We start from the raw sequence: 22,923 nt of genomic DNA, 5'->3' as shown, positions 1-22,923 counted from the left end.
GACTTTTACTCACATAAGAGTGATGTCCACAACCTAATTTATTTTTGTTCATATAAAATCTGGAGAAAAAACATTAAACTCAATCTCATACAGCTTCCGACAGAACAGGAATGGCTTCACTCAGTGCTCATTTTCTCATAGAGGAGCAAACAGGCATTAGACAAGCTCTTCTGTAACACATCTTTCTCAGTGGTGAGAGAGATCAACTCATCATTGCAGGTCCACCACTGGGGAGGACTGTGAGTGTAACAATCAACTATACCATGTCCTGGGAAAGAGACATGAACATCATTAGTACATATGGATCAGTATAAAGTATAAAAGCTGGATTGGATACTGTAAAAAATGTAAAAAAAAAAAAAAAAAAAAAAAAAAATTGCAGTGATTTGCAAATCTCAAACCCATTTTTTATTTGAAATAGAACATTAAATTATAAAATACTTTAACTTAAGAAATAAACCATAAAAAAAGAAGCAATATTGAATTTGATGACTTTAACTAGTCTCAAAAAAGGCTGTTAAGGTAAATATCAAGTAGAAAAAACAGCTGAACAAACATTTTGCATTTAATTTGATTAATTGGACATGAACCTGATCCAAAAACTTAACTGTGTTCTCTGGGCTGTGGTAAACTGTGTTTCTGTGATAAGTGATCAAAATGTAAAAGTATTTTTGGAAACCATACGCTTCCATCCAAATGATGCACTTTTCAGGGACGGCCTTGCATATTTCAACAAGACAATGACAAATTGTATACTGCATCAAGCCCTGGATCTCGACTCAGAACCGCTTCGCCCCTCTCCGCGATACCATGATTCATGGAGATTTCATCGTCCGCCATGTCCGGGCTACTGCAGCTAAAGGTAAAGTACACACTCTCTGTTTTCCTGGTGCTTGTGTTCTTAATGTTGCTGCACAGTTACCCGCAATCCTAAATGAGGAACTTCAGAGCTGTTCTTCATGTCGGAACAAACGACACCAGTCTGCGGCAAACGGAGATCCTGAAGTACACAGCACATGGCCCACGACAAGGATCATAATGTCCGGACCTCTTCCCATTTACCAGTGAGGAATTGAAAGGCTCAGTAGACTTTTTTACACTAAACAAATGGCTACATACTCTTTGTTGATAATTGGAATCTTTTCTGGGAGCGTCCTGATGGCCTGCACCCCAGCAGTGTTGGAGCTACAACATCAGACAACATTTCCAGAAAATTGTCAAATAAGCAAACACATAAAAGTTCCAAAGTTTGGTCTTTTAAACATTAGATCACTTGCACCCAAAGCACTTATTGTAAATGAGATCATCACAGATAATAATCTCGATTGTATTAAACCAAATGATTACGTGGGTCCAAATGAGTCTACACAATCAGGATATGCTCATAAGCATGAGCCCCGTTAGACTGGTCATGGGGGTGGTGTAGCTACCATTTATAGTGCCCTTCTTAATGTTAGTCAGAGATTAGGATTCAGGCTTAAAACATTTGAAGTGCTTGTTCTTAAAGTTGTACTTTCAGGTTGAACAAGCGGTAAGACACAGCAGAGAGACAAGCGGGAGGTGACTAAGTGCGGTTGGGCACCGGTGAAAGACGTGCCTGTCTCTCTTTATTTCAGTGCGGTACCAGTGAATTTGTTACACAGACATACATATAAAACATTAAAGCATTGATTTTCTTCAAGAGTTTCAAAAAATGTAAGAGTTTCAGTGAGGTTTCAGGCCCCATCACAGCACAGAAACTGTGCTAGATAAAATTACATATTACCTGTTTTTAGCTTCAGACCAAGGCTACATCTCTCTGTTAGTTTTATTAGATCTTAGTGCTGCATTCAACACTATAGATCATGACTTTCTCCTGGCTCGCTTACAGCATTACATCGGCATTTAGGAACAGGCATTAAGTTGGTTTAAATCCTACCTGTCTGATCGTTACTATTTTGTAGATTTAAATGGAGAACTATCCAGGTTAATCCAAGTTAAATATGGGGTGCCCCAAGGTTCAGTTCTAGGACCCCTGTTTTTAATAATATACATGCTTCCCTTGGAAACATTATTAAAAGGCATGGGATTAGCTTCTACTGTTATGCTGATGTTACCCAGATATATATCTCATCAAAACCAGACGAAACATCTCAATTGACCAGGTTAAGCGACTGTGTTAAAGAATTAAAAGATTGGATGACTCATAACTTTCGATTGTTAAATTTTGAGGTATTGCTCAACCGCCCAAAAACTAGTACACAGAAGCTCCAGCATTTCAACTTTCATTGAGAAGCATGTAATGTAAACACTAGTTCAACAGTTAAAGACCTGAGATTTATTATAGACAGCAGCTTATCTTTTAAAAATCATATCACCTACATTACAAAAACAGCCTTCTTCCACCTTAAAAATATTGCTAAGCTAAGAAACATGTCTATATCTGATGCAGAAAAGCTCGTCCATGCGTTCACGACCTCCAAACTGGACTATTGTAATGCATTACTAGGTGGATGTCCTGCATCATTAATAAACAAGCTAAAGTTAGTCAAGAATGTAGCAGCCAGAGTTCTCACAAGGTTGAGAAAATATGATCATATAACCCCAATCTGCTCATCCCTACACTGGCTACCTGTTAAGTTTCGAATCGACTACAAACTATTGCTACCTACCTACAAAACTCTAAGTAGCTTAGCTCCCATGTATCTATCCAGTCTTCTAACACGCTACAATCCATCACGCTCTTTGAGATCTCAAAACTCTGTACTTTTAGTATTTCCTAGAATAGCAAAGTCTTATTAAAAACGTATCTTTTCACAGTCCTACACATAACACACATCACATATCATAACCTTGTGCTCCAGTTCATCTGATCACATGCACATTATCAACTTGTGCTTGTTAATATCATGAACAGCAGCTAAACTAATTCCTCTACACTTCTTTTCTTTCTCTACCCATCGCGTGGCATCCCGAGGTTGCGCCAGCTCCAGTTGTGTCCCACCTCATGAAGATTATGAACCTTCAAAGAAGTAGATGCCGACCCCGCAAACATCCCGAACCATCTATAGACGTACCAGCATCATTTAGTTTTCACTTCATGTAGAGTTTGGACATTGGACCTCTTTGAGTGTTTAAAGGCTCTGGCATGGAGGAGCTGGTGTTGGATCTATGATGATCTCAAATGGTGAGCTATTTAATTTTATTAAATATTCTATCTATATATTTTATTCTATTTAATGGTGACACAACGTCAACTGACTGTAAAAGTCTTGGCCTGGAACCAATATTTTTTAGATGTGTCATGGCTATCAAAAGTAAAATTACCTTTTTTACCCCCTCAGTTTAAGCAGTCATATATTAAGCAATATGTTAAAGTTTAAAGTAATATATTTGCTATGTTCTATTGGGAATAAAATACGGGTTTGTGAGATTTGCTAACTTGCATTTTGTTTTCATTTACATTCTACACAACATCCCAACTTTTTAGAATTGGGGTTGTACATCGCTTTGTGTGTTATATGTGTGTTTGTAATTAATTAATAAACATGCCTACTGTATTTATATGCATGTTTGTATTTATCTTACCACTCTCTGAAGGGTGCGTAATAACGCTCATGACACTTATCAGTTGATAAGTAGAGGCTGATTCATCCTAAAAAACACACAACCCAATACAGGTTACACACAGACACACAACTTGAGTGTACAAACTATAGACAGTGTTCAATCCTCTTTCTTATCCTGCTTTTTCTCACCAGTTTATTTCTCATTTTCTCTATGACCTTGGCTTTGTTGTTCTCTACAAGAAGAAGAAAGGCACAACGGAAAGATGAGCTTTTCTTTTTATTAACCTGAATGTGATTATATTGGCTATAAACATCAGATGACTTTATTAGAAGCTTATATATATATATATATATATATATATATATATATATATATATATATATATATATATATATATTTTTTTTTTTTTTTTTTTTTTTTTTCTTTCTTTTTTTTTTCTTTTTTTTTTTACATCAAAGAGGAATTAAAGATTGATGTGTATATGTAAGGTGCAACATACCTTTTCGGGGCCTGAATATCTGAGAAAGTTTTGAGAAAAAAACGTTGCGACTGTAAAACACGAAATATTGTTTCATTAAATTACCTTGCACTAAATTGTACTGTGTGTGTGTTTGTGTGTGTGTGTGTGTGTGTGTGTGTGTGTGTGTGTGTGTGTGTGTGTGTGTGTGTGTGTGTGTGTTTTAACCTCTGTGTAGTATTGTTTATAGTCAGAAAAGGTTGGAATTTCACTGGACACTTAAGCATGATTTGTTGATTATTCTTGTCCACTGTATCCCTTATCAGGTACAGAATCAAAAACCTACAGAGAAAAGAAACAAAAAGAATGACAGACCTAAAGATCTGAATCACTGGTGGCACTATTACATGTGTTCAGCTGTTTTTCCTGCATCATTATATCTGAAGGTTGTGCACAGGAAATCAGAAAATTGACACATGACCGATTAACCAGTTTCTCATGGAAAATTAGTGGAAAATGTGCCAAAAGTGTGCAAAATAAATGCAATCTTGTCGCACGGCTGTTTCAGGCAGGGAGTGGTTTTAATACGTAACATTATTTGTATTGTAGTACAAAACGTTGATCTGATAATAATAAATTATTTTTACTTTCTCACTTTGTAAGGGGTGGGGGGGGGGGTGCAGCCTTACCTGGGCAATGGGTGGAATGTCAAAATGGAGCTGGCACATTGTTTTCCACACTTCTGGCACTTTTGCAGCAACTGTTTCCTCTACGATACACACATTATTCATAAACATACACATTGTTTAAGTGACAATATGATGAGATTAATGAAGATGAAAACAAAAAAATAAGCAAACTTAAACGTACAATATCTCACAAACGTGAGTACACCCCTCCCATTTTAGCAACCATCTTAGTATATCTTCTTGAAGGAAGAATACTGTAGAAATGAAACTTGGATATATTTTAGAGTAGTCAATGCTTGTACAGCAGTACAGATTTACTATCCTCTAAAAAGAACTCAACATACAGCTATCATTGTCTAAATAACTGGCAAAAAAGTGAGTACACCCAAAGTGAACATGTCAAAACTGTGTGAGCACCATTGTTATCCAGCACTGCCTCCATCCTCCTGGGCATCAAATTCACCAGAGGGGAATCCTGGGATCCTGTTCTACTCCTCCGTAATAACATCACAGAGAAGCTGGATGTTAGATGCTTGAGGATGCCTTACAAGTGCTCAATAAGGTTCAGGTCTGGAGACATACTTCACCACTTCATTACCTTCACCTTCAGTTTCCTCAGAAAGGCAGTTGTTATCTTGCCGGTGTGTTTGGGGTCATTAGGGAGGGCATCCTGTTCTTCAGTATGTCACAGTAAATGTTGGAATTCATGTTTCCCTCAATGAACTGCAGCTCCCCAGTGCCAGCAGCATTAATGCAGCCCCAGACCATGATGCTACCACCACCATGCTTGACTGTAGTCAAGACACAATTTTCTTTGCACTCCTCACCAGGCATCGCCACACATGCTGGACACCATCTGAGCCAAACACGTTTATCTGAGTATCATCAGACCACAGGACATGGTTCCAGTAACTCATTCTTTTGGACAGGTCGTCTTTAGCTAATTTTTTGTGGGCTTTTTTGTGAGCCAGCTTTGGAAGAGGCTTAATTTTTTGGATGACAACCATGCAACCCAACTTGTTGCAGAGTGTGGCGTTTGGTCTGAGCACCGACCTTCCCCTTCTGCAACCTCTAAAGCAAAGCTGGCAGCATTTATGCGTCTGTTTTATTTTTATCTACCACCTTCTGCACCTGATGCACAGCACTTGGGCTCATTAATCGACCCTTGCAAAACCTCTGTATGACCCTAGCCACTGTATTAAAACTTAGTTTCAGAGTGTTACCGATCTTTATATAGCCTAGGCCATCTTTGTGGAGAGCAAAAATTCTCCAAAAATAAAAAAGTAGAACATCTAGTGGTCAATATGAGAGAATTGCACTCAAAGCACCAAATTTTAACTACTCTAATACAAGATACACAAATGTGTATGGTCCTGTTAAGCAGACAAAAACATGAACATGATGAATAGGACGTGTTGCTTTGCACGTCCCTTTAGAAGATATATTAAAAATGGTTGCTGAAATGTGAGGGGTGCACTCATTTTTGTGAGATACAGTACTTACATTAAATATGTTGTACAAGCACTGGTCCACTGATTTGTATGCCAGGGGCACAGTAATTATACTGGAATCATACAACATGTTCTGCTGAAATCCACATCTGCAACATACAACATGCATAAACATCTTATCATTATCTGCATTGCTGAACGCAGAGAATTTGTCATGTTAATTTATATGACATACCCGGAGCATTTTATAACTTTTTTCATCTTGATGTCAAAATTAGACCCGACTGGACATCTAGGGTCTGAGTCATCTTTCCAACCCAGCATTCGCACAGTCTTAATGATTTGTTCTAGACACTGGCAGATGAATGTAAGGGTGCTCTACACACACAGCAATAAACACTCGATTAGACTAAAGACTGGTTTCTTTCTGCATGTTTTGATGTGTTTGTGTTATGCGTGTCCTCACATTTGGCTCAAAGATGCTGAATTTTGGGTTGACAGCTGTAACCTCATTAATCAGAGACAGTAGGAGAAGATCCTTTCTGATGCCAAATTGACTTCCTGCACTGTATCTCAACTTCCACAACTTCACAAAGCAACTGCACAAAACTCAACAATTCTCATTAGTTCAATCTTTGGGAATATTCCCGATCTTAACTTAACTCACACTTTCATTAATATATTAAACATGCAGTAAACATACAGTAATGTACAGTCTACCTGAGGAATGTAGCTTCTGGTCTGTTTATATAATTGTCCATGATTTTGGAGAGCTTTCTGCAGAAAGCATCAGCACTAAACAGGAACTGCAAACTTGAGTTAATGTAGCAGGTGTTTCCAAAATTTGGCAACCTGAAACAGATCCACCTGTTACATACAAACTTTTACAAAGCCTACAGATTCGGGTCAGGTTTAAAAATCCAAACAAACAAACAAACAAACAAACACTAGGGCTGGGTAAACAAAGGATATTTCTTAGGATTTTTGTTGTAAAATAATTAATAATAAATAATATATATATATTAAGTATATATACTGTAAATATATAAATAAAATATAAAAATAAATCCCTTGTGTTACTTACGAGGTTAAAATTATAAGGATGTTGGAAAAATACATATAATAAATAAATAAATAAATAAATAAATAAATAAATAAATAAATAAATAAATAAATGCCTGAAATACATGGTACATACAACTTTTACATTGCATACGAAATTATGCAAATGTGTACACAGTAAATATTTCCTTATGATGTCCAATATTTTCAAACTAATTCCAATCTGAATATTACTATAACTTGCAATAAGACACAAATATATCAGTACCCGACAGGAGTGCATAGCTCCCCAGCTGAGATGGACAGAAATTTGTTGATTTCCATAGATGGAGTTGGACTCCGACTCTTTAAGATTTCCTTAGATGTTGTCTTAGTGCTCTTTGTAATTTTCTCACATAACGTCTGAGTGTACTTTTGCTTTTGCTTAGGTAAAGGTACTTTCAGGAGCTTTATGGATGAAATGCCTGCTGTATATTTCTCATGTAGCCGTATTCTGAAACTGAAACAGTGAGATTTAGAGTTTGTAGTGGGGTGTACTGGATATTTAGATGTAAATCTGTACGTTCCACTGTATCTAAGAATTTATATAGGGCATCTTTTTTCTCTTTAACTCACCTTAATGTGTATAGATCTGTCATGATTTTCTCTTTCGACATCTTATTGCAATTTCTAAAGGGTGAGATCCAGAACATCTACCTCAGTCTCAGTCTGAATTCATTACTCATAATAACTTGAGGTTTGTTTCAGTTTGAACAAATCATGAAGATGCACATCTGTAATGTAGCTTACCTTTCTGTGGATAGTACAGGTTCTAAACAGGGCACATTTTTACATCTGTATTTCTACAGATAATTAAAGGAAACACACAGACAAATAAGTGTTATTTATAAATCACAATTTCTTCCCCTAAACATGTTTCAGTTCTGTTAGTATTTTAAGGCCCTCACTATTGTGTCTGTGTAATGTAGGATCTACAGGGGGGTTAGTCGGGGCATCATAGCTCGGGTCTAGTTTTAATTTTAGTTCAGACATGATACAATCTAACAAGTTCAGCTATTTTTCTTTCAATCTTAAAAAGAAAAAAAATCACTACAGAAGCATATTAAAGATATTTGCTCTTTTGTGAAAGTGTAATTAACTCTCGTCTACACACACACACACACACACACACACACACACACACACACACACACACACACACACACCACCAAACACTCGAACAGTGAACGTGATGTGTAAAGGTTGCAGGATTAGGGAGCTTCTTACCTTCGACCAAAAGCGCGGTATGGAGTTCATCCTGAAGCTTTTTGAAGACAGTAGAAGACGTTCACTCTGCACGCACTCGAAGTTATTAAACATCTGGATGCTCGCGCGTTCGTTTTTGGACTCGGCGGTCCATTATGAGGAAAGCGATGACGTAACCGTTTCTGTGACGTAGCAACAGTTCCACTGAAAATCATAGTTTTTCACTTAATGGCACGTGGCACAGGGGACATACTGAAGGACATTCGTCCAGATATCGAGGTCCACTATGTATACATTTTATTCACAAAAATAAAAATCTCAGATGAAAAACAGAGGGTTTAATTCTGCATGGTCTGCCAGCATGGTTGATGAACCCTATAACGCCAAACGCATCATATTTGATATATGGGATTCAGAGGCCACTGCACCAACTACATCAGGGGTGGGCAATTAATTTTTACAAGGGGCCACATGAGAAACCTGAATTGTTTCAGAGGGCTACACCAACGATAATATTTTAGGGATGCACCGAAATGAAAATTCTTGGCCGAAACCAAAAACCAAAAATGAGGAAACCAAGGCCAAAACCGAAAACCGAAACACCGAAAGAAAAGATTATGTCAATTATTAGAACCATTGCATTTATGGCTATGAGTGTGTACTAACCTCACTAAAATCAATGCATTGCAATTCAGTGTTTTATTTATTATTATAAATCATTGTTATTTATTTGTTACCATTCATAGTATTGACAGACAGACAGCGGTTCATTATTATTATTATAGCGGTAATTATTATTAGCGGGTCTGTTAAAAAAAAAAAAATTGACTGCCGAACGTTTGGAAGCCCATTCAAGTGAATGGAAGGTTCTAATCTACAGCATTAAGAAGAGCCGTGTAATAAATAATATTATATTATAATAATTATTATTTTCGGGATCCACGGGGACTGTTTCAATGATGAATTCCATCATTGTTTTGTTTTATGCCTTTTGCCTTGGCATCATCACTGGAAAACTTTCCTGCCTTTTCAAAAACGTCCGCTACAGACGGAGTGCGCATGCTCGGATTTCAGGTGATAAATTAAACCCGACTTGGAGAAACTCTTTGCAGATACATCCCCTCTTGAAATTTCAGCATTGTATGTTTTGCACATCGCTATCCGTGGGCCTTTCTCCGAGATATTTTGTATATACATCTTTTTCTTTTGGCGAAAGCCAAGGAAAAGGCATATAAGGAAAGAGAAAAGGATCTGTAGTGATTGGCCAGGCAGAGAGACCGAGCTGGGAAGGATGTGCTGCAAGTTAGAGCAATAAAGGATGGAGATGAAAATGTGTTGACTAATGAGGAGAGTGTGTTGAGAAAATGGAGGGAGTATTTTAAGTTCTGTGTCCCATTACGTTTGGCCTTCTTCACTTTGTCAGGCAGGTCTCATTTAAGAGATTTCTTGATTGTGAACAGGTGTGGCAGTAACCAGGTCTGGGTTTGGCGAGAGAAATTGAACTCAGGTGTGATAAACCACAGTTTTAACAGGGGGGCAAACACTTTTTCACACAGGGCCATGTAGTTTTGGATTTTGTTTTCCCTCAATAATAAAAACCTTCATTTAAAAACTGCATGTTGTTTTCACTTGTGTTATCTAATATTTAAACTTGTTTGATGATCTGAAACATTAAAGTGCAACAAACATGCAATAAAATAAGGATTCACACCACTGTATATGCAGGAATTTATAACAAAAATGCTGCTGTCCCATAAACAGCTGTTTGGATTGGCATGACATGTATACATATTTTATCATATGAAGATATTTAGACTTGTAACTGCAATTCAATGAACAAAGCATAGACTTAAGCCTAAAAATGTAATTATTTTGTTCTATAATTTTTACCTTCTGTAAAGCTGCACTGAAACAATGTGCCTTGTGAAAAGTGCTATAGAAATAAATAAACTTGAATTTAAATGTTTGTTGGAGACACAACATTAAACCCGATGTAAGAAGAATCTTACCCACATTAGCTCCACAACACAATTTATTATAATTTATTTTTTTATATTTAATCTGGAGAAAAAACATTGAGCTCCTACAGCTTCCGACAGAACAGGAATGGCTTCACCCAGTGCTCACTCTCTCATAGAGGAGCAAATAGGCATTAGACAAGCTCTTCTGTAACACATCTTCCTCAGTGGTGAGAGAGATCAACTCATCATTGCAGGTCCACCACTGAGGAGGCCTGTGAGTGTAACAATCAACTATACCATGTCCTGGGAAAGAGACATGAACATCATTAGTACATATGGATCAGTATAAAGTATAAAAACTGGATTGTATGCTGTGGAAAAAAAATAATAATAATTTGCAATTTCATAACCCCCATATTTTATACAAAATAGAACATCAACACGTCAAATGTTTAAACTGAGGAAGTGAACCATTAGAAAAAAAAAGAAATTTGAAATTCTTTTTGGAAACCATGGACCCTCCAGGTGAAAGAGGAGAGGGACTATCAGGCTTGTTATCAGCGCTTTCATAAGTGGAAATTCACCATCAATGCTGAAAGGTATATATGGGTTTTAGAGCAACATATGCTTCCATCCAGGAGATGCATTTTTCAGGGAAGGCCTTGCATATTTCAGCAAGACAAAGCCAAATCGTACACAGCATTTAAAAAATGAGCATGTCTTTGTAGTAGAAGAGTCCAGGTGATGAACTGACATGCCTGCCATTCAAACCATTTATCAATTTAAAAAACAAAATGAAGGGTGAAATGAAAAATATGACAAAAAAGACCCAGAACTAGTGAGTATCTAAAATCCTTTATCAGACATGAATAAGACAACATTTCTCCCCCAAAACATCAGCAACTGGTCTATTCAGTTTCCATATATCTTTAGTCTATAGACCAGGGGTCTCCAATCTTTTCCAGAAAAAGTGGGTGCAGGTTTTCATTCCAACCAATCAATGGTCACACCTGATAGTCATTGAAAATGAAGATCATTAGGTTTGAACAGGTAGAATTTGTTGTGGACTTGCTTGGTTGGAGTAAAAACCTGCACCCAAACTAGCCCTTTCTGGAAAAGATTGGCGACCCCTGATATAGACTGTTGTTAAAAGAAGATCGAATGCTACATAGTGATACACTTGGCCCTATACCAACTTTTTTGATACCAATTTTTTATATCAAATTAAAATGATCTTTTTTATTTTCTCAAAATAATAGGTTTCCTCACTTTAAGCAGTTATTTTTATTAGGAATAAAAGATGGGTTTATGAGATTTGTGTGTTATGTGTGTGTTTGTAATGAATTAATAAATACACATACTGTATTTATGTGTTTGTGTTTATTTTACCATCCTCTATAGTGTCCATAATAACGCTTATGACACTTATCAGTTGATACGTGGAGGCTGATCCATCCTAAAAAAAAAACCACACATCACAATACAGGTTACACACAAACCCACAAATCGAGTGTACAAACTACAGAGTGTGTTTAATCCTCTTTCTCATCCTCCTTCTTCTCACCAGTTTATTTCTCTCTGTCTCTTTGACCTTGGCTTTGTTCTTCTCTACATGAAGAAGAAAGGCACAAAGGAAAGATGAGCTCTTCTTTTTGTTAACCTGAATGTGATTATATTGGCTATAAACATCAGATGATTTTATTAGAAGCTTATACAAAAAAAAAAGAAGATAGAATAGAATAAATGATCAATTAAAGATTGATGTGTATATGTAAGGTGCAACATACGTTTTCGGGGGCTGAATATCTGGGAAAGTCTTAAAAAAAAAGCATTGGGGCTGCAAAACACATGGAATATTCAGTTTAATTGAGTCAAATCGCATGAAAAAAAATGATCGCATGTTTTTGTGTGCGTGTTTTTAACCTCTGTGTAGTATAGTTTATAGTCAGCTGAGGTTGGATGACCATTGGATACTTAAGCATGTTTTGTTGGTCATCAATATCCACTCCTTCCCTTTCCAGGTGCAGAATAAAAAACCTGAAGATGAAAGAAACAAGACCTGAAGATCTGTATTACTGGTACAGCTCTTGTGTTCAGCTGTTTTTGGAAAAGGATCGGGAAATGTGCTAAAACTGTGCAATATGTAATTGCCTTTTTTTTGATAAAGCAAACTCTCTGTGTGTGTGTGTGTGTGTGTGTGTGTGTGTGTGTGTGTGTGTGTGTGTGTGTGTGTGTGTGTGTGTGTGTGTGTGTGTGTGTGTGTGTGTGTGTGTGTGTGTGTCTGTGTTGGCCTTACTTGGGCAATGTTTCAAATATCCAAATAGAGCTGGCATGTCGATTTTGACAAGTCTTGCACTTTTGCCATAACTGTTGCTGCTCCTACGATACACACATTATTCATACACATACACAGGGCTTAAGTGATATGATGAGACAATTGAAGATAAAACAAGAAGAAAACTACAGAAGCGCATTGCATTCACAAAGAAAAAAACAATTCACAGCAAGGATCTCATAATTATGATTTACTAAGCATGACTTAGTATCTCATAATTATGACTTAGTATCAAAAGGAATCATAATTAATATATGTTACAAATTATGACTGTCCACTTGATAAAACAAACTTGAACACATAGAACGTGTAGCACATATTAGTAGTGAATGTTGAAATATAATAATTATAATAATAATAATAATAATAATAATATCGATAAAATCACCAGATGTTAAAATATAATAATAATAATAGTTAAATAAATAAAATAAGAATCATTAATAATAATAAATAAATAATACAAATTTGTTTTATCAAGTGGACAGTCAGAATGTGTAACATCTATTAGTAGTCATTGTTAAAATATAATAATCATAATAATAATAGTTAATGCCCCGTATCTGTTAACTGAAGCAAGACTTACCGTAACTAAGTAAATTAGCAGGAGAAGCAGGTCAGCGAGGAAATGTCCAGTAACTAATTAAAGTAATATACTGTTTATTATGACCAAACAAAACTTCATTCTTGGAGAGGTTTTCCATGTGATCTATGATGCCTGTGGTGTCTTTTCTGATCAGGGAAGAATCACAGCACACAGCATGGCACATATGTTCTTTTTTGAATTTAATGCAGATAACAGACAAGTATATATACACACACACACACTGGAAAAAAACCTGAGCTAAAACTGTTCCTGATTGGGTAAGGAGACATAATAACCGGAGAGTTATGTTACGTGTGAGTTCAGATAAAGACTTCCTGTATACCTTACATACTCACATCATAAAGACCCTATAGACACTGAACAGATAATAGGACTGTGTTTAGAGAATCAGTGTGGGAACCATCTTAACACTAACATATACAGTCATCAAGCTAAACCATACAATAGCTTCTACATCTCCATTGTTGCGCAATGAGGCGCTTCCGAGCAAAAAATGCAGTAACGTCAGATCCATTGTTATGCGCTAAAACGCTCCCCTGCCACAGACTGCCCCAACTTATCTCATAATTATGAGATACTAAGTCATAATTATGAGATACTAAGTAATAATTATGAGATACTAAGTCATAATTATGAGATACTAAGTAATAATTATGAGATACTAAGTCATAATTATGAGATACTAAGTCATAATTATGAGATATTATGTAATAATTGAGATACTAAGTCATAATTATGAGATACTATGTAATAATTATGAGATACTAAGTCATAATTTTGAGATACTATGTAATAATTATGAGATATTAAGTCATAATTATGACATACTAAGTAATAATTATGAGATACTAAGTAATAATTATGAGATACTATGTAATAATTATGAGATACTAAGTAATAATTATGTGATACTATGTAATAATTATCAGATACTATGTAATAATTATGAGATATTAAGTCATAATTATGAGATACTATGTAATAATTATGAGATCTTCTTCTTCTTTCGGCTGCTCCCATTAGGGGTCGCCACAGCGGATCATCCGTCTCCATACCACCCTGTCCTCTATATCTGCCTCTTTTACACCAACTACCTGCATGTCTTCCCTCACCACATCCATGAACCTCCTCCTTGGCCTTCCTCTTTTCCTCCTACCTGGTGGCTCAATCTTCAGCATTTTTCTACCAATATAATTCATGTCCCTTCTCTGCACATGTCCAAACCATCTCAATCTCGCCTCCCTCACCTTGTCACCAAAACATCCTACATGTGCTGTCCCTCTAATAAACTCATTTCTAATCTTGTCCATCCTCGTCACTCCCAACGAAAACCTCAACATCTTCAGCTCTGCTACCTCCAGCTCCACCTCCTGTTTTTTACTCAATGCCACTGTCTCTAATCCATACAACATCGCAGGTCTCACCACAGTCCTATAAACCTTCCCTTTCATTCTTGCAGATACTCTTCTATCACAAATCACTCCTGTCACTCTTCTCCACTCACTCCACCCTGCCTGCACTCTTTTCTTTACTTCCCTAACACACTCTCCATTACTTTGCACTGTTGACCCCAGGTACCTGAACTCCTCCACCTTCTCCACCTCTTCTCCCTGCAACCGCATCACTCCACTGCCCTCCCTCTCATTCACACACATGTACTCTGTCTTACTCCTACTGACTTTCATTCCCCTTCTCTCCAGCGCATATCTCCACCTCTCCAGGCTCTTCTCAACCTGCTCTCTACTCTCACCACAAATCACAATATCATCTGCAAACATCATAGTCCAGGGAGACTCCTGTCTGACCTCGTCCATCAACCTGTCCATCACCACTGCAAACAGGAAAGGGCTCAGGGCCGATCCTTGATGCAGTCCAACCTTCACCCTGAACCAGTCTGTCGTACCTACTGCACACTTTACTGCCGTCACACTGTCCTCATACATGTCCTGCACCACCCTCACATACTTCTCGGACACACCTGACTTCCTCATACAATACCACAACTCCTCTCTCGGCACCCTGTCGTACGCTTTCTCTAAATCCACAAATACACAATGCAGCTCCTTCTGTCCTTCTCTATACTTCTCCATCAACATCCTCAAAGCAAATAAGGCATCTGTGGTGCTCTTCCTCGGCATGAAACCATACTGTTGCTCACAGATGGTCACCTCTTCTCTCAGCCTGGCTTCCACTACTCTTTCCCATAACTTCATGGTGTGACTAATCAACTTAATTCCCCTGTAGTTACTGCAGGTCTGCACATCTCCCTTATGCTTAAAGATCGGTACCCGCACACTCCTTCTCCATTCCTCAGGCATCCTCTCCCCTTCCAGAATCCTGTTAAACAATCTGGTTAAAAACTCCACTGCCATCTCTCCTAAACATCTCCACGCTTCTACCGGTATGTCATCTGGTCCAACCGACTTTCCATTCTTCATCCTCTTAATCGCTGCTCTCACTTCCTCCTTACTAATCCTATCTACATCCTGCTTCACCAACTCCACATCCTCCAACCTTCTCTCTCTCTGATTTTCCTCATTCATCAGCTGCTCAAAATACTCCCTCCATCTTCTCAACACACTCTCCTTACTAGTCAACACATTTCCCTCTCCATCCTTTATTGCTCTAACTTGCAGTACATCCTTCCCAGCTCAGTCCCTCTGCTTGGCCAATCGGTATAAATCTTTTCTCCTTCCTTAGTGTCCAACCTCTTATACAGTTCCTCATATGCCTTTTCCTTGGCTTTCGCCACATCCCTTTTAACCTGCTGCCGCATCTCCTTGTACTCCTGCCTACTCTTCTCATCACTCTGTCGATCCCACTTCTGTTTTGCCAATCTCTTTCCCCTAATGCTCTCCTGCACTTCCTCATTCCACCACCACGTCTCCTTGTCTTGCTTTCCATTTCCAGATGTCACACCAAGTACTTTTCTAGCTGCCTCCCTCATCACTCCTGCAGTAGTTGCCCAATCATCCGGCACCTCTTCACCACCACCAAGCCCCTGTCTGACCTCTTCCCTGAACCTCACACTACACTCTTCCTCCTTCAGTTTCCACCATCTTATTCTTCTTTCAAACCTTACTTTCCTCCTCTTCTTCTTCGCCCCCAAAACCATCCTACAGACCACCATCCGATGCTGTCTAGCTACACTGTCCCCCGCCAACACCTTACAGTCTCCAATCTCCTTCAGGTTGCATCTCCTACACAAAAGATAATCCACCTGTGTGCACCTTCCTCCACTCTTATACGTCACCCTATGATCCTCCTTCTTCTTAAAATACGTGTTCACCACTGCCATTTCCATCCTTTTAGCAAAATCTACCACCATCTGCCCTTCCACATTCCTCTCCTTAAAACCATACCTACCCATCACCTCCTCATCACCTCTGTTCCCTTCACCTACATGCCCATTAAAGTCTGCCCCAATCACCAATCGTTCTTTCCTAGGTACACCATCTACCACTTCATCTAATTCACTCCAGAATCTTTCTTTCTCCTCCATCTCACAGCCAACTTGTGGAGCATAGGCACTGATGACATTTATCATCATCCCTTCAACTTCCACCTTCACGATCATCACCCTATCAGAAACTCTTTTCACCTCCACTACACTCTTACTGTACGCTTCCTTCAGAATCACCCCTACACCATTTCTCTTCCCATCCACACCATGATAAAACAGTTTAAACCCACCTCCAATGTTCCTGGCCTTACTCCCTTTCCACTTGGTCTCCTGAACACACAACACATCTACCTTTCTCCTCTCCATCATATCAGCTATCTCTCTCCCTTTACCCGTCATAGTACCAACATTTAAAGTACCAACCCGAACCTCTACTCTCCTACACTGCTCCTTTTCCTGCCGTCTCTGTAGACGCCTTCCTCCTCTCCTTCTCCTCCTTCGGCCAACAGTAGCCCAATTTCCACCGGTACCCTGTCGGCTAACGATACCTGTGGCGGTCGTTGTTAACCCGGGCCTCGACCGATCCGGTATGAAATTCTCATTTGTGATCCGCATATTTGATTTGGCACATGTTTTACGCTGGATGCCCTTCCTAACGCAACCCTCCCCATTTACCCGGGCTTGGGACCGGCACTAAGAGTACACTGGCTTGTGCCCCCCTAATGGCTGGGTTGTAATAATTATGAGATACTAAGTCATAATTATGAGATACTATATAATAATTATGAGATACTAAGTCATAATTATGAGATACTAAGTCATAATTATGAGATACTATATAATAATTATGAAATACTAAGTCATAATTATGAGATACTAAGTAATAATTATGAGATATTAAGTCATAATTATGAGATACTATGTAATAATTGAGATACTAAGTCATAATTATGAGATACTAAGTCATAATTATGAGATACTATGTAATAATTATGAGATATTAAGTCATAATTATGAGATAATATGTAATAATTATAAGATACTAAGTCATAATTATGAGATATTAAGTCATAATTATGAGATCCTTGCTGTGAATTTTTTTTTCTTTGTGAATGCAATGCGCTTCCGTAGAAAAGAAAGAAAGAACAAAAAAATAAATAAAACCAAGCAGACTAAGACTTACTTACATTACATATGTTGTACAAGCACTGGTCCACTGATTTGTATTCCAGGGGCACAGTAATTATATTGCACTCATGCAATATGTTCTGCTGAACATATGCACATCTGCAACATACAATCATACATAAACATCTAATCATCATCTGCATTACTGAAAGTAGGGAATTTGTTACATTACATCATGTGACATACCTGGAGCATTTTATAACTTTCTTAATCTTGATGTCAAAAAAAGACCCGACTGGACATCTAGGGTCTGAGTCATCTTTCCAACCCAGCATTCGCACAGTCTCAATGATTTGTTCTAGACACTGGCAGATGAATGTAATTCCATTCTACACACACAGCAGTAAACACTCGATTAGACTAAAGACTGGTTTCTTTTTGCATGTTTTGATGTGTTTGTGTTATGTGTGTCCTCACATTTGGCTCAGAGATGCTGAAATCTGGGTTGACAGCTGTAACCTCATTAATCAGAGACAGTAGGAGAAGATCCTTTGTGAGGACAAATTGACTTCCTGCACTGTATCTCAACTTCCACAAGTTCACAAAGCAACTGCGCAAGAGTCAACAATTCTCATCAGTTCAATCTTCAGGAATATTCCTGGTCTCGAGTCATCTTACATTTTCATTAACATGTATTTTGCCTGTTAAAATGATAAATGTTTCGTTCTTGCAGGAATCCGATTCGAACCAGGTAACATTTTTTCAGTCTCTTTTATGAAGACCTAAATACAATCTTTTTTCCCAAAGGTTTGGCACAGCAGTACCTATTTACAAGTTTTTCAGAGAAAAATATACAACATTTATCTAAACAAAATCCTTTTTTTTTTTTTTCTTATAATTTAGTCCTTTTAGTGAGTTGCTTAATTGCTTCCTCAATCATTATAAGCAATAAGTCTAGATTCTTTAAATATTGCTATATAAAAGTATTATATCATTATAAATTATGAACATACAGTAATGTACAGTCTTGCTACCTGAGGAATGTAGCTTCTGGTCTGTTCATATAATTGTCCATAATGTTGGAGAGCTTTCTGCAGAAAACATCAGCAGTAAACAGGAACTGCAAACTTGAGTTAATGTAGCAGGTGTTTCCAAAATTTGGCAACCTAAAACAGATTCACATGTTACATACACACTTTTACAAAGCCTACAGATCAGGGCTTTGTGGCAGGTTGGTGATAACGGGGCTTGTTCCGCCCCCTCCCTTCTGATCACTAACCCAGAGCCTTAACCACTGAGCTACAACCCCCATTATGAAAACACACTAGGGCTGTTTGATCAAAGGCTGTTTTTCTAGAATTTTATGTTGAGCCACATTTCAATAATTAAGCTCTTGTGTTTCTCATAAGGTTCACTTAATGTTGTTGGGAAACAACAGATAATGCCTGCAATTCACAGTACATTCAATTTTACATCGCATACAAAATATGCGACCTAACACGTGCACAGTAAATAATTTCTTATGAAATCCAATTAATTCCAATCTGAATATTACTCCTACAATGAGACACAAACAAATCAGTGTGTCATACCCGACAGGAGTGCATAGCTCCTCAGCTGTGATAGTAGGAGTCAGACACGTTGTTTCTTCCTCAGATGTTGTCTTAGTGCTCTTTGTATATTCCTCATATTGAGTCTGAGTGTACTTTTTCTTTGGCTTAGGTGAAGTTACTTCCAGGATCTTCGTGCTATCTTCAGATGGATTGCTGTTTGTATCTTCCTTATCAAGCAGCACTGAACTGCTGAAAACAGTGAGATATGGAGTTTGGATCTGTACTTTCCACTGTATCTGAGAATTTATATAGGACATCTTTTCTCTCTTTAACTCACCTTAATGTGTTTGGATCTCTCACTCTTTTTTCTGCTAAACTCTTGAGCTTTCTAATGGGTGAAATCCAGAACATCTACCTCAATCTCAGTCTGCATTCATTACTCATAATAACTTTTTGAGTTTGAACACATCATGGAGATGCACATGTCTGTAATGTAGCTTACCTTTCTGTGGATGGTCCAGGTTCAGAAGGAGGCACATTTTCACATCTGTATTTCTACAGATATTTAAAGGAAACACACGAATAAGTGTTATTACAATTTCTTCCCCTAAACATGTTACAGTTCTGTTAGTATTTTAAGGGCCTCACAATTGTTTCTGTTAACACACATTTCTATGGTGTCTGTGACATGTCAAGTCAAGTCAAGTCAAGTTTATTTCTATAGCGCTTTTCACAACAGACATTGTCTCAAAGCAGCTTTACAGAAATCAACAGTCAAGGATCAGCCATGGTGACTGTGGCAAGGAAAAACTCCCTTAGATGTTATGAGGAAGAAACCTTGAGAGGAACCAGACTCAAAAGGGGAACACATCCTCATTTGGGTGACATCAAGAGTTTGATCATAAATCTTTCAACAATACAGAACACTGGAGAGTGAGAACTAACATGATTACTGGAGTATAAGATTATAAGTAATGTTCTTTCTACTGTCTTATACAGTCTTTATGGTTATAAAACTAGGAGCTACTGAGCGCTCAACATTTGTGATCATCACAGATCCAACACCAGCTTCTCCAGTAAGGATCTACAGAGGTCTAAGACCTCTTCTGAAGCTGAAGTATAATTTTTAGTTTGGACATGATACAATCTAACAAGTTCAGTTAAACACAACACAAACGAAGCTTATTAACTCTCAATTCGCATGTTATTGAGTATTTAGTGCACTATGTAGTGTCTATGACACTGTTATGTTGTGCCCTACATAGTGAACATGAGGACATTTGGGATGTGACCTTCAGTATGTGACTTTTCTCTTGTTCTCGAGTTGAATGATGTTAAAGTGGAATAAATGTGAGCACCAAGAAAAACATGACCGGATAACTAAATCCTTTCATACATTAAATTCTGAGATGAAATGATGGTGTGGCCTCCATGTGAGATATTAGTGTGTCTGTGGAAGTGTAATTACTCTCGTCCACACACACACACACACACACACACACACACACACAAACATGCGATCACAACACTCGTCTCCTTTCATGTGCGCTAAAAGACGAACGTTAAACGTGTAAAAGTTTCAGGGTTTGGAAGTTTCTTACCTTTCGTACCTTCGACCAAAACCGAGTTATGGAGCTCATCCTGTAAGACAGTGAAAGACACTGTTCTCACTCTCCAAAAGCTCAGAGTTGATAAACACCTGGCTGCTCACGCCTTCATTTTCGACCTCAGAGATCTTTTATGATGCAAGTGTGACGTAACAGTTACTGTGACGTAGCATCGTGCGCTTTTACACCCATATATTAAGCACATTTATTTTTTCTAGTTAACATAATTTCAGTTCCGATTGATCATCAAACTAATTTAAATATTGTTTGATCAAAATTTAAAAATTTAAAATTTAAATTTTCACCCCTACTGATATACCCCATGTATCTCCTCTGCACATGTCCAAACCATCTCAATCTCACCTTCCTCACCTTGTCTCCAAAACGTCCTACATGCGCTGTCCCTCTAATAAACTCATTTCCAATCCTGTCCATCCTTATCAAGTCAAATCAAGTCAAGTTTATTTCTATTGCGCTTTTTACAACAGACATTGTCTCAAAACAGCTTTACAGAATTTAACAGTTAAGGTGAATGGTGTGTATTTATCCCTGATGAGCAGCTGTGGCGACTGTGGCAAGGAAAATAAACCCTAGATGTTGTGAGGAAAAAACCTTGAGAGGAACCAGACTCAAAAGTGTGAGTCTAAACCTCATTTAGGTGACATCAAGAGTGTGACTTTAATCAATACAGAACACTGGAGAGTGAAAACTAACATGAGCACTGGGGTGTAAGATTATGAGTAATGTTCTTTCTACATTCTTTTACAGACAGTTGTGGTTATAAAACTTAGAGCTACTGAGCAACTCATAAAATAGCTCAACATTTGTGATCATCACAGATTCAACAGCAGCTTCTCCATTCCAGAGCCAATGAAAACCTAAATATCTTCAGCTCTGCTACCTCCAGCTCAACCGCCTGTTTTTTTACCCAATGCCACTGTTTCTAAACCATACAACATCGCAGGGCTCACCACAGTCCTATAAACTTTCCCTTTCACTCTTGCAGATACTCTTAGGATTCACTCAATAATACAAACCTTCATTTACAAACTTCATGTTGTGTTCACTTGTCTTATCTTTAACTAATATTTAAATTATTTTGATGATCTGAAACATTAAAGTGTGACATGCAAAAAAATACTTTTTCACACCACTGTGTATATATATATATATATATATATATATATATATATATATATATATATATATATATATATTGAGTTTTAAAAGACTCTGGTTAAAGTTGAAGTACTAATTATACTTTCTCACTCAAGTTAAAGTAAAGAAGTTTGGGCTCTGACATGTACTTAAGTAAAAAAGTAGCTATTGCTGCTACCTGTTTTAGTGTCACGCTAGTAACTGGACCTCACATTATATCAGTATATTAATTCAAAAGAAATTACAATTTCGGCATTTAATAAATGTATTCAGGCTGAACATCCACCATGTAGAACACAAGCAGAGAAAAGATGATGATGATCAGGTGATCAGGAATGTCTCTGTTCTCAGTCATGTTTACATCACTGACTCCCTCTGTCTCATCCACGTTACCCCCAGACTTCTTGTTACCTTCTGCCTTGTTCGTTGTTATCTTTGGAAACTAGTCTACATCTGTGGTGTGTAAGAGCCAGGAAATGATACACCAGTGGTAGTTTGAAAAAACTGTGCGATGACAGGAAATCGGTTGATGGGCTGAAAACGGCACGTAATGAGAAGAAATAATATTGATCATGTCACCAAATACATTAAAACTAAACTTTTTGACATACTGATATATTTAGTCTCGCTGTGTATTGAGACCAAGTTTGCATTGTGATTAGGACTGAATTTCTAGAATGAGTTAAAGTGAATACATCCTAGATAGGACATTAGAGTA

General features: G+C 37.6%; 1 protein-coding gene across 8 annotated transcripts; it reads right to left on the bottom strand.

The window, feature by feature from the left end:
- Positions 1-14: 14 nt before the first annotated feature.
- On the bottom strand, positions 15-21,181 carry LOC310726842 (ubiquitin carboxyl-terminal hydrolase 37-like). Of its 8 annotated transcripts, none has more exons than XM_083542833.1 (21): positions 17,947-18,049; positions 12,711-12,793; positions 12,338-12,451; positions 12,202-12,251; positions 11,979-12,022; positions 11,776-11,870; positions 10,344-10,717; positions 8,475-8,635; positions 7,998-8,050; positions 7,824-7,877; positions 7,477-7,707; positions 6,867-6,998; positions 6,613-6,745; positions 6,382-6,524; positions 6,199-6,295; positions 4,696-4,775; positions 4,235-4,348; positions 4,049-4,098; positions 3,738-3,781; positions 3,568-3,634; positions 15-268 (listed from the first exon to the last, which is right to left on the bottom strand). In XM_083542833.1, the coding sequence occupies exons 8-21, from the start codon at positions 8,565-8,567 to the stop codon at positions 117-119; spliced, it is 1,443 nt and encodes a 480-aa protein (XP_083398959.1). In that variant the 5' UTR covers positions 8,568-8,635; positions 10,344-10,717; positions 11,776-11,870; positions 11,979-12,022; positions 12,202-12,251; positions 12,338-12,451; positions 12,711-12,793; positions 17,947-18,049; the 3' UTR covers positions 15-116. The 8 variants fall into 8 exon arrangements, with proteins under 8 accessions (XP_083398959.1, XP_083398960.1, XP_083398962.1 ...); XM_083542834.1 differs by having other exon boundaries at positions 11,804-11,870; XM_083542836.1 differs by lacking the exon at positions 7,824-7,877.
- Between the last annotated feature and the right edge of the window lie 1,742 nt (positions 21,182-22,923).

The sequence above is a fragment of the Silurus aristotelis genome, assembly GCF_946808225.1.
Source record: "Silurus aristotelis genome assembly, chromosome: 5".
Taxonomy (NCBI): Eukaryota; Metazoa; Chordata; class Actinopteri; order Siluriformes; family Siluridae; genus Silurus; species Silurus aristotelis.
Note: the sequence above shows the minus strand (reverse complement) of the source record. Positions and strands in the feature narration are given on the sequence as shown.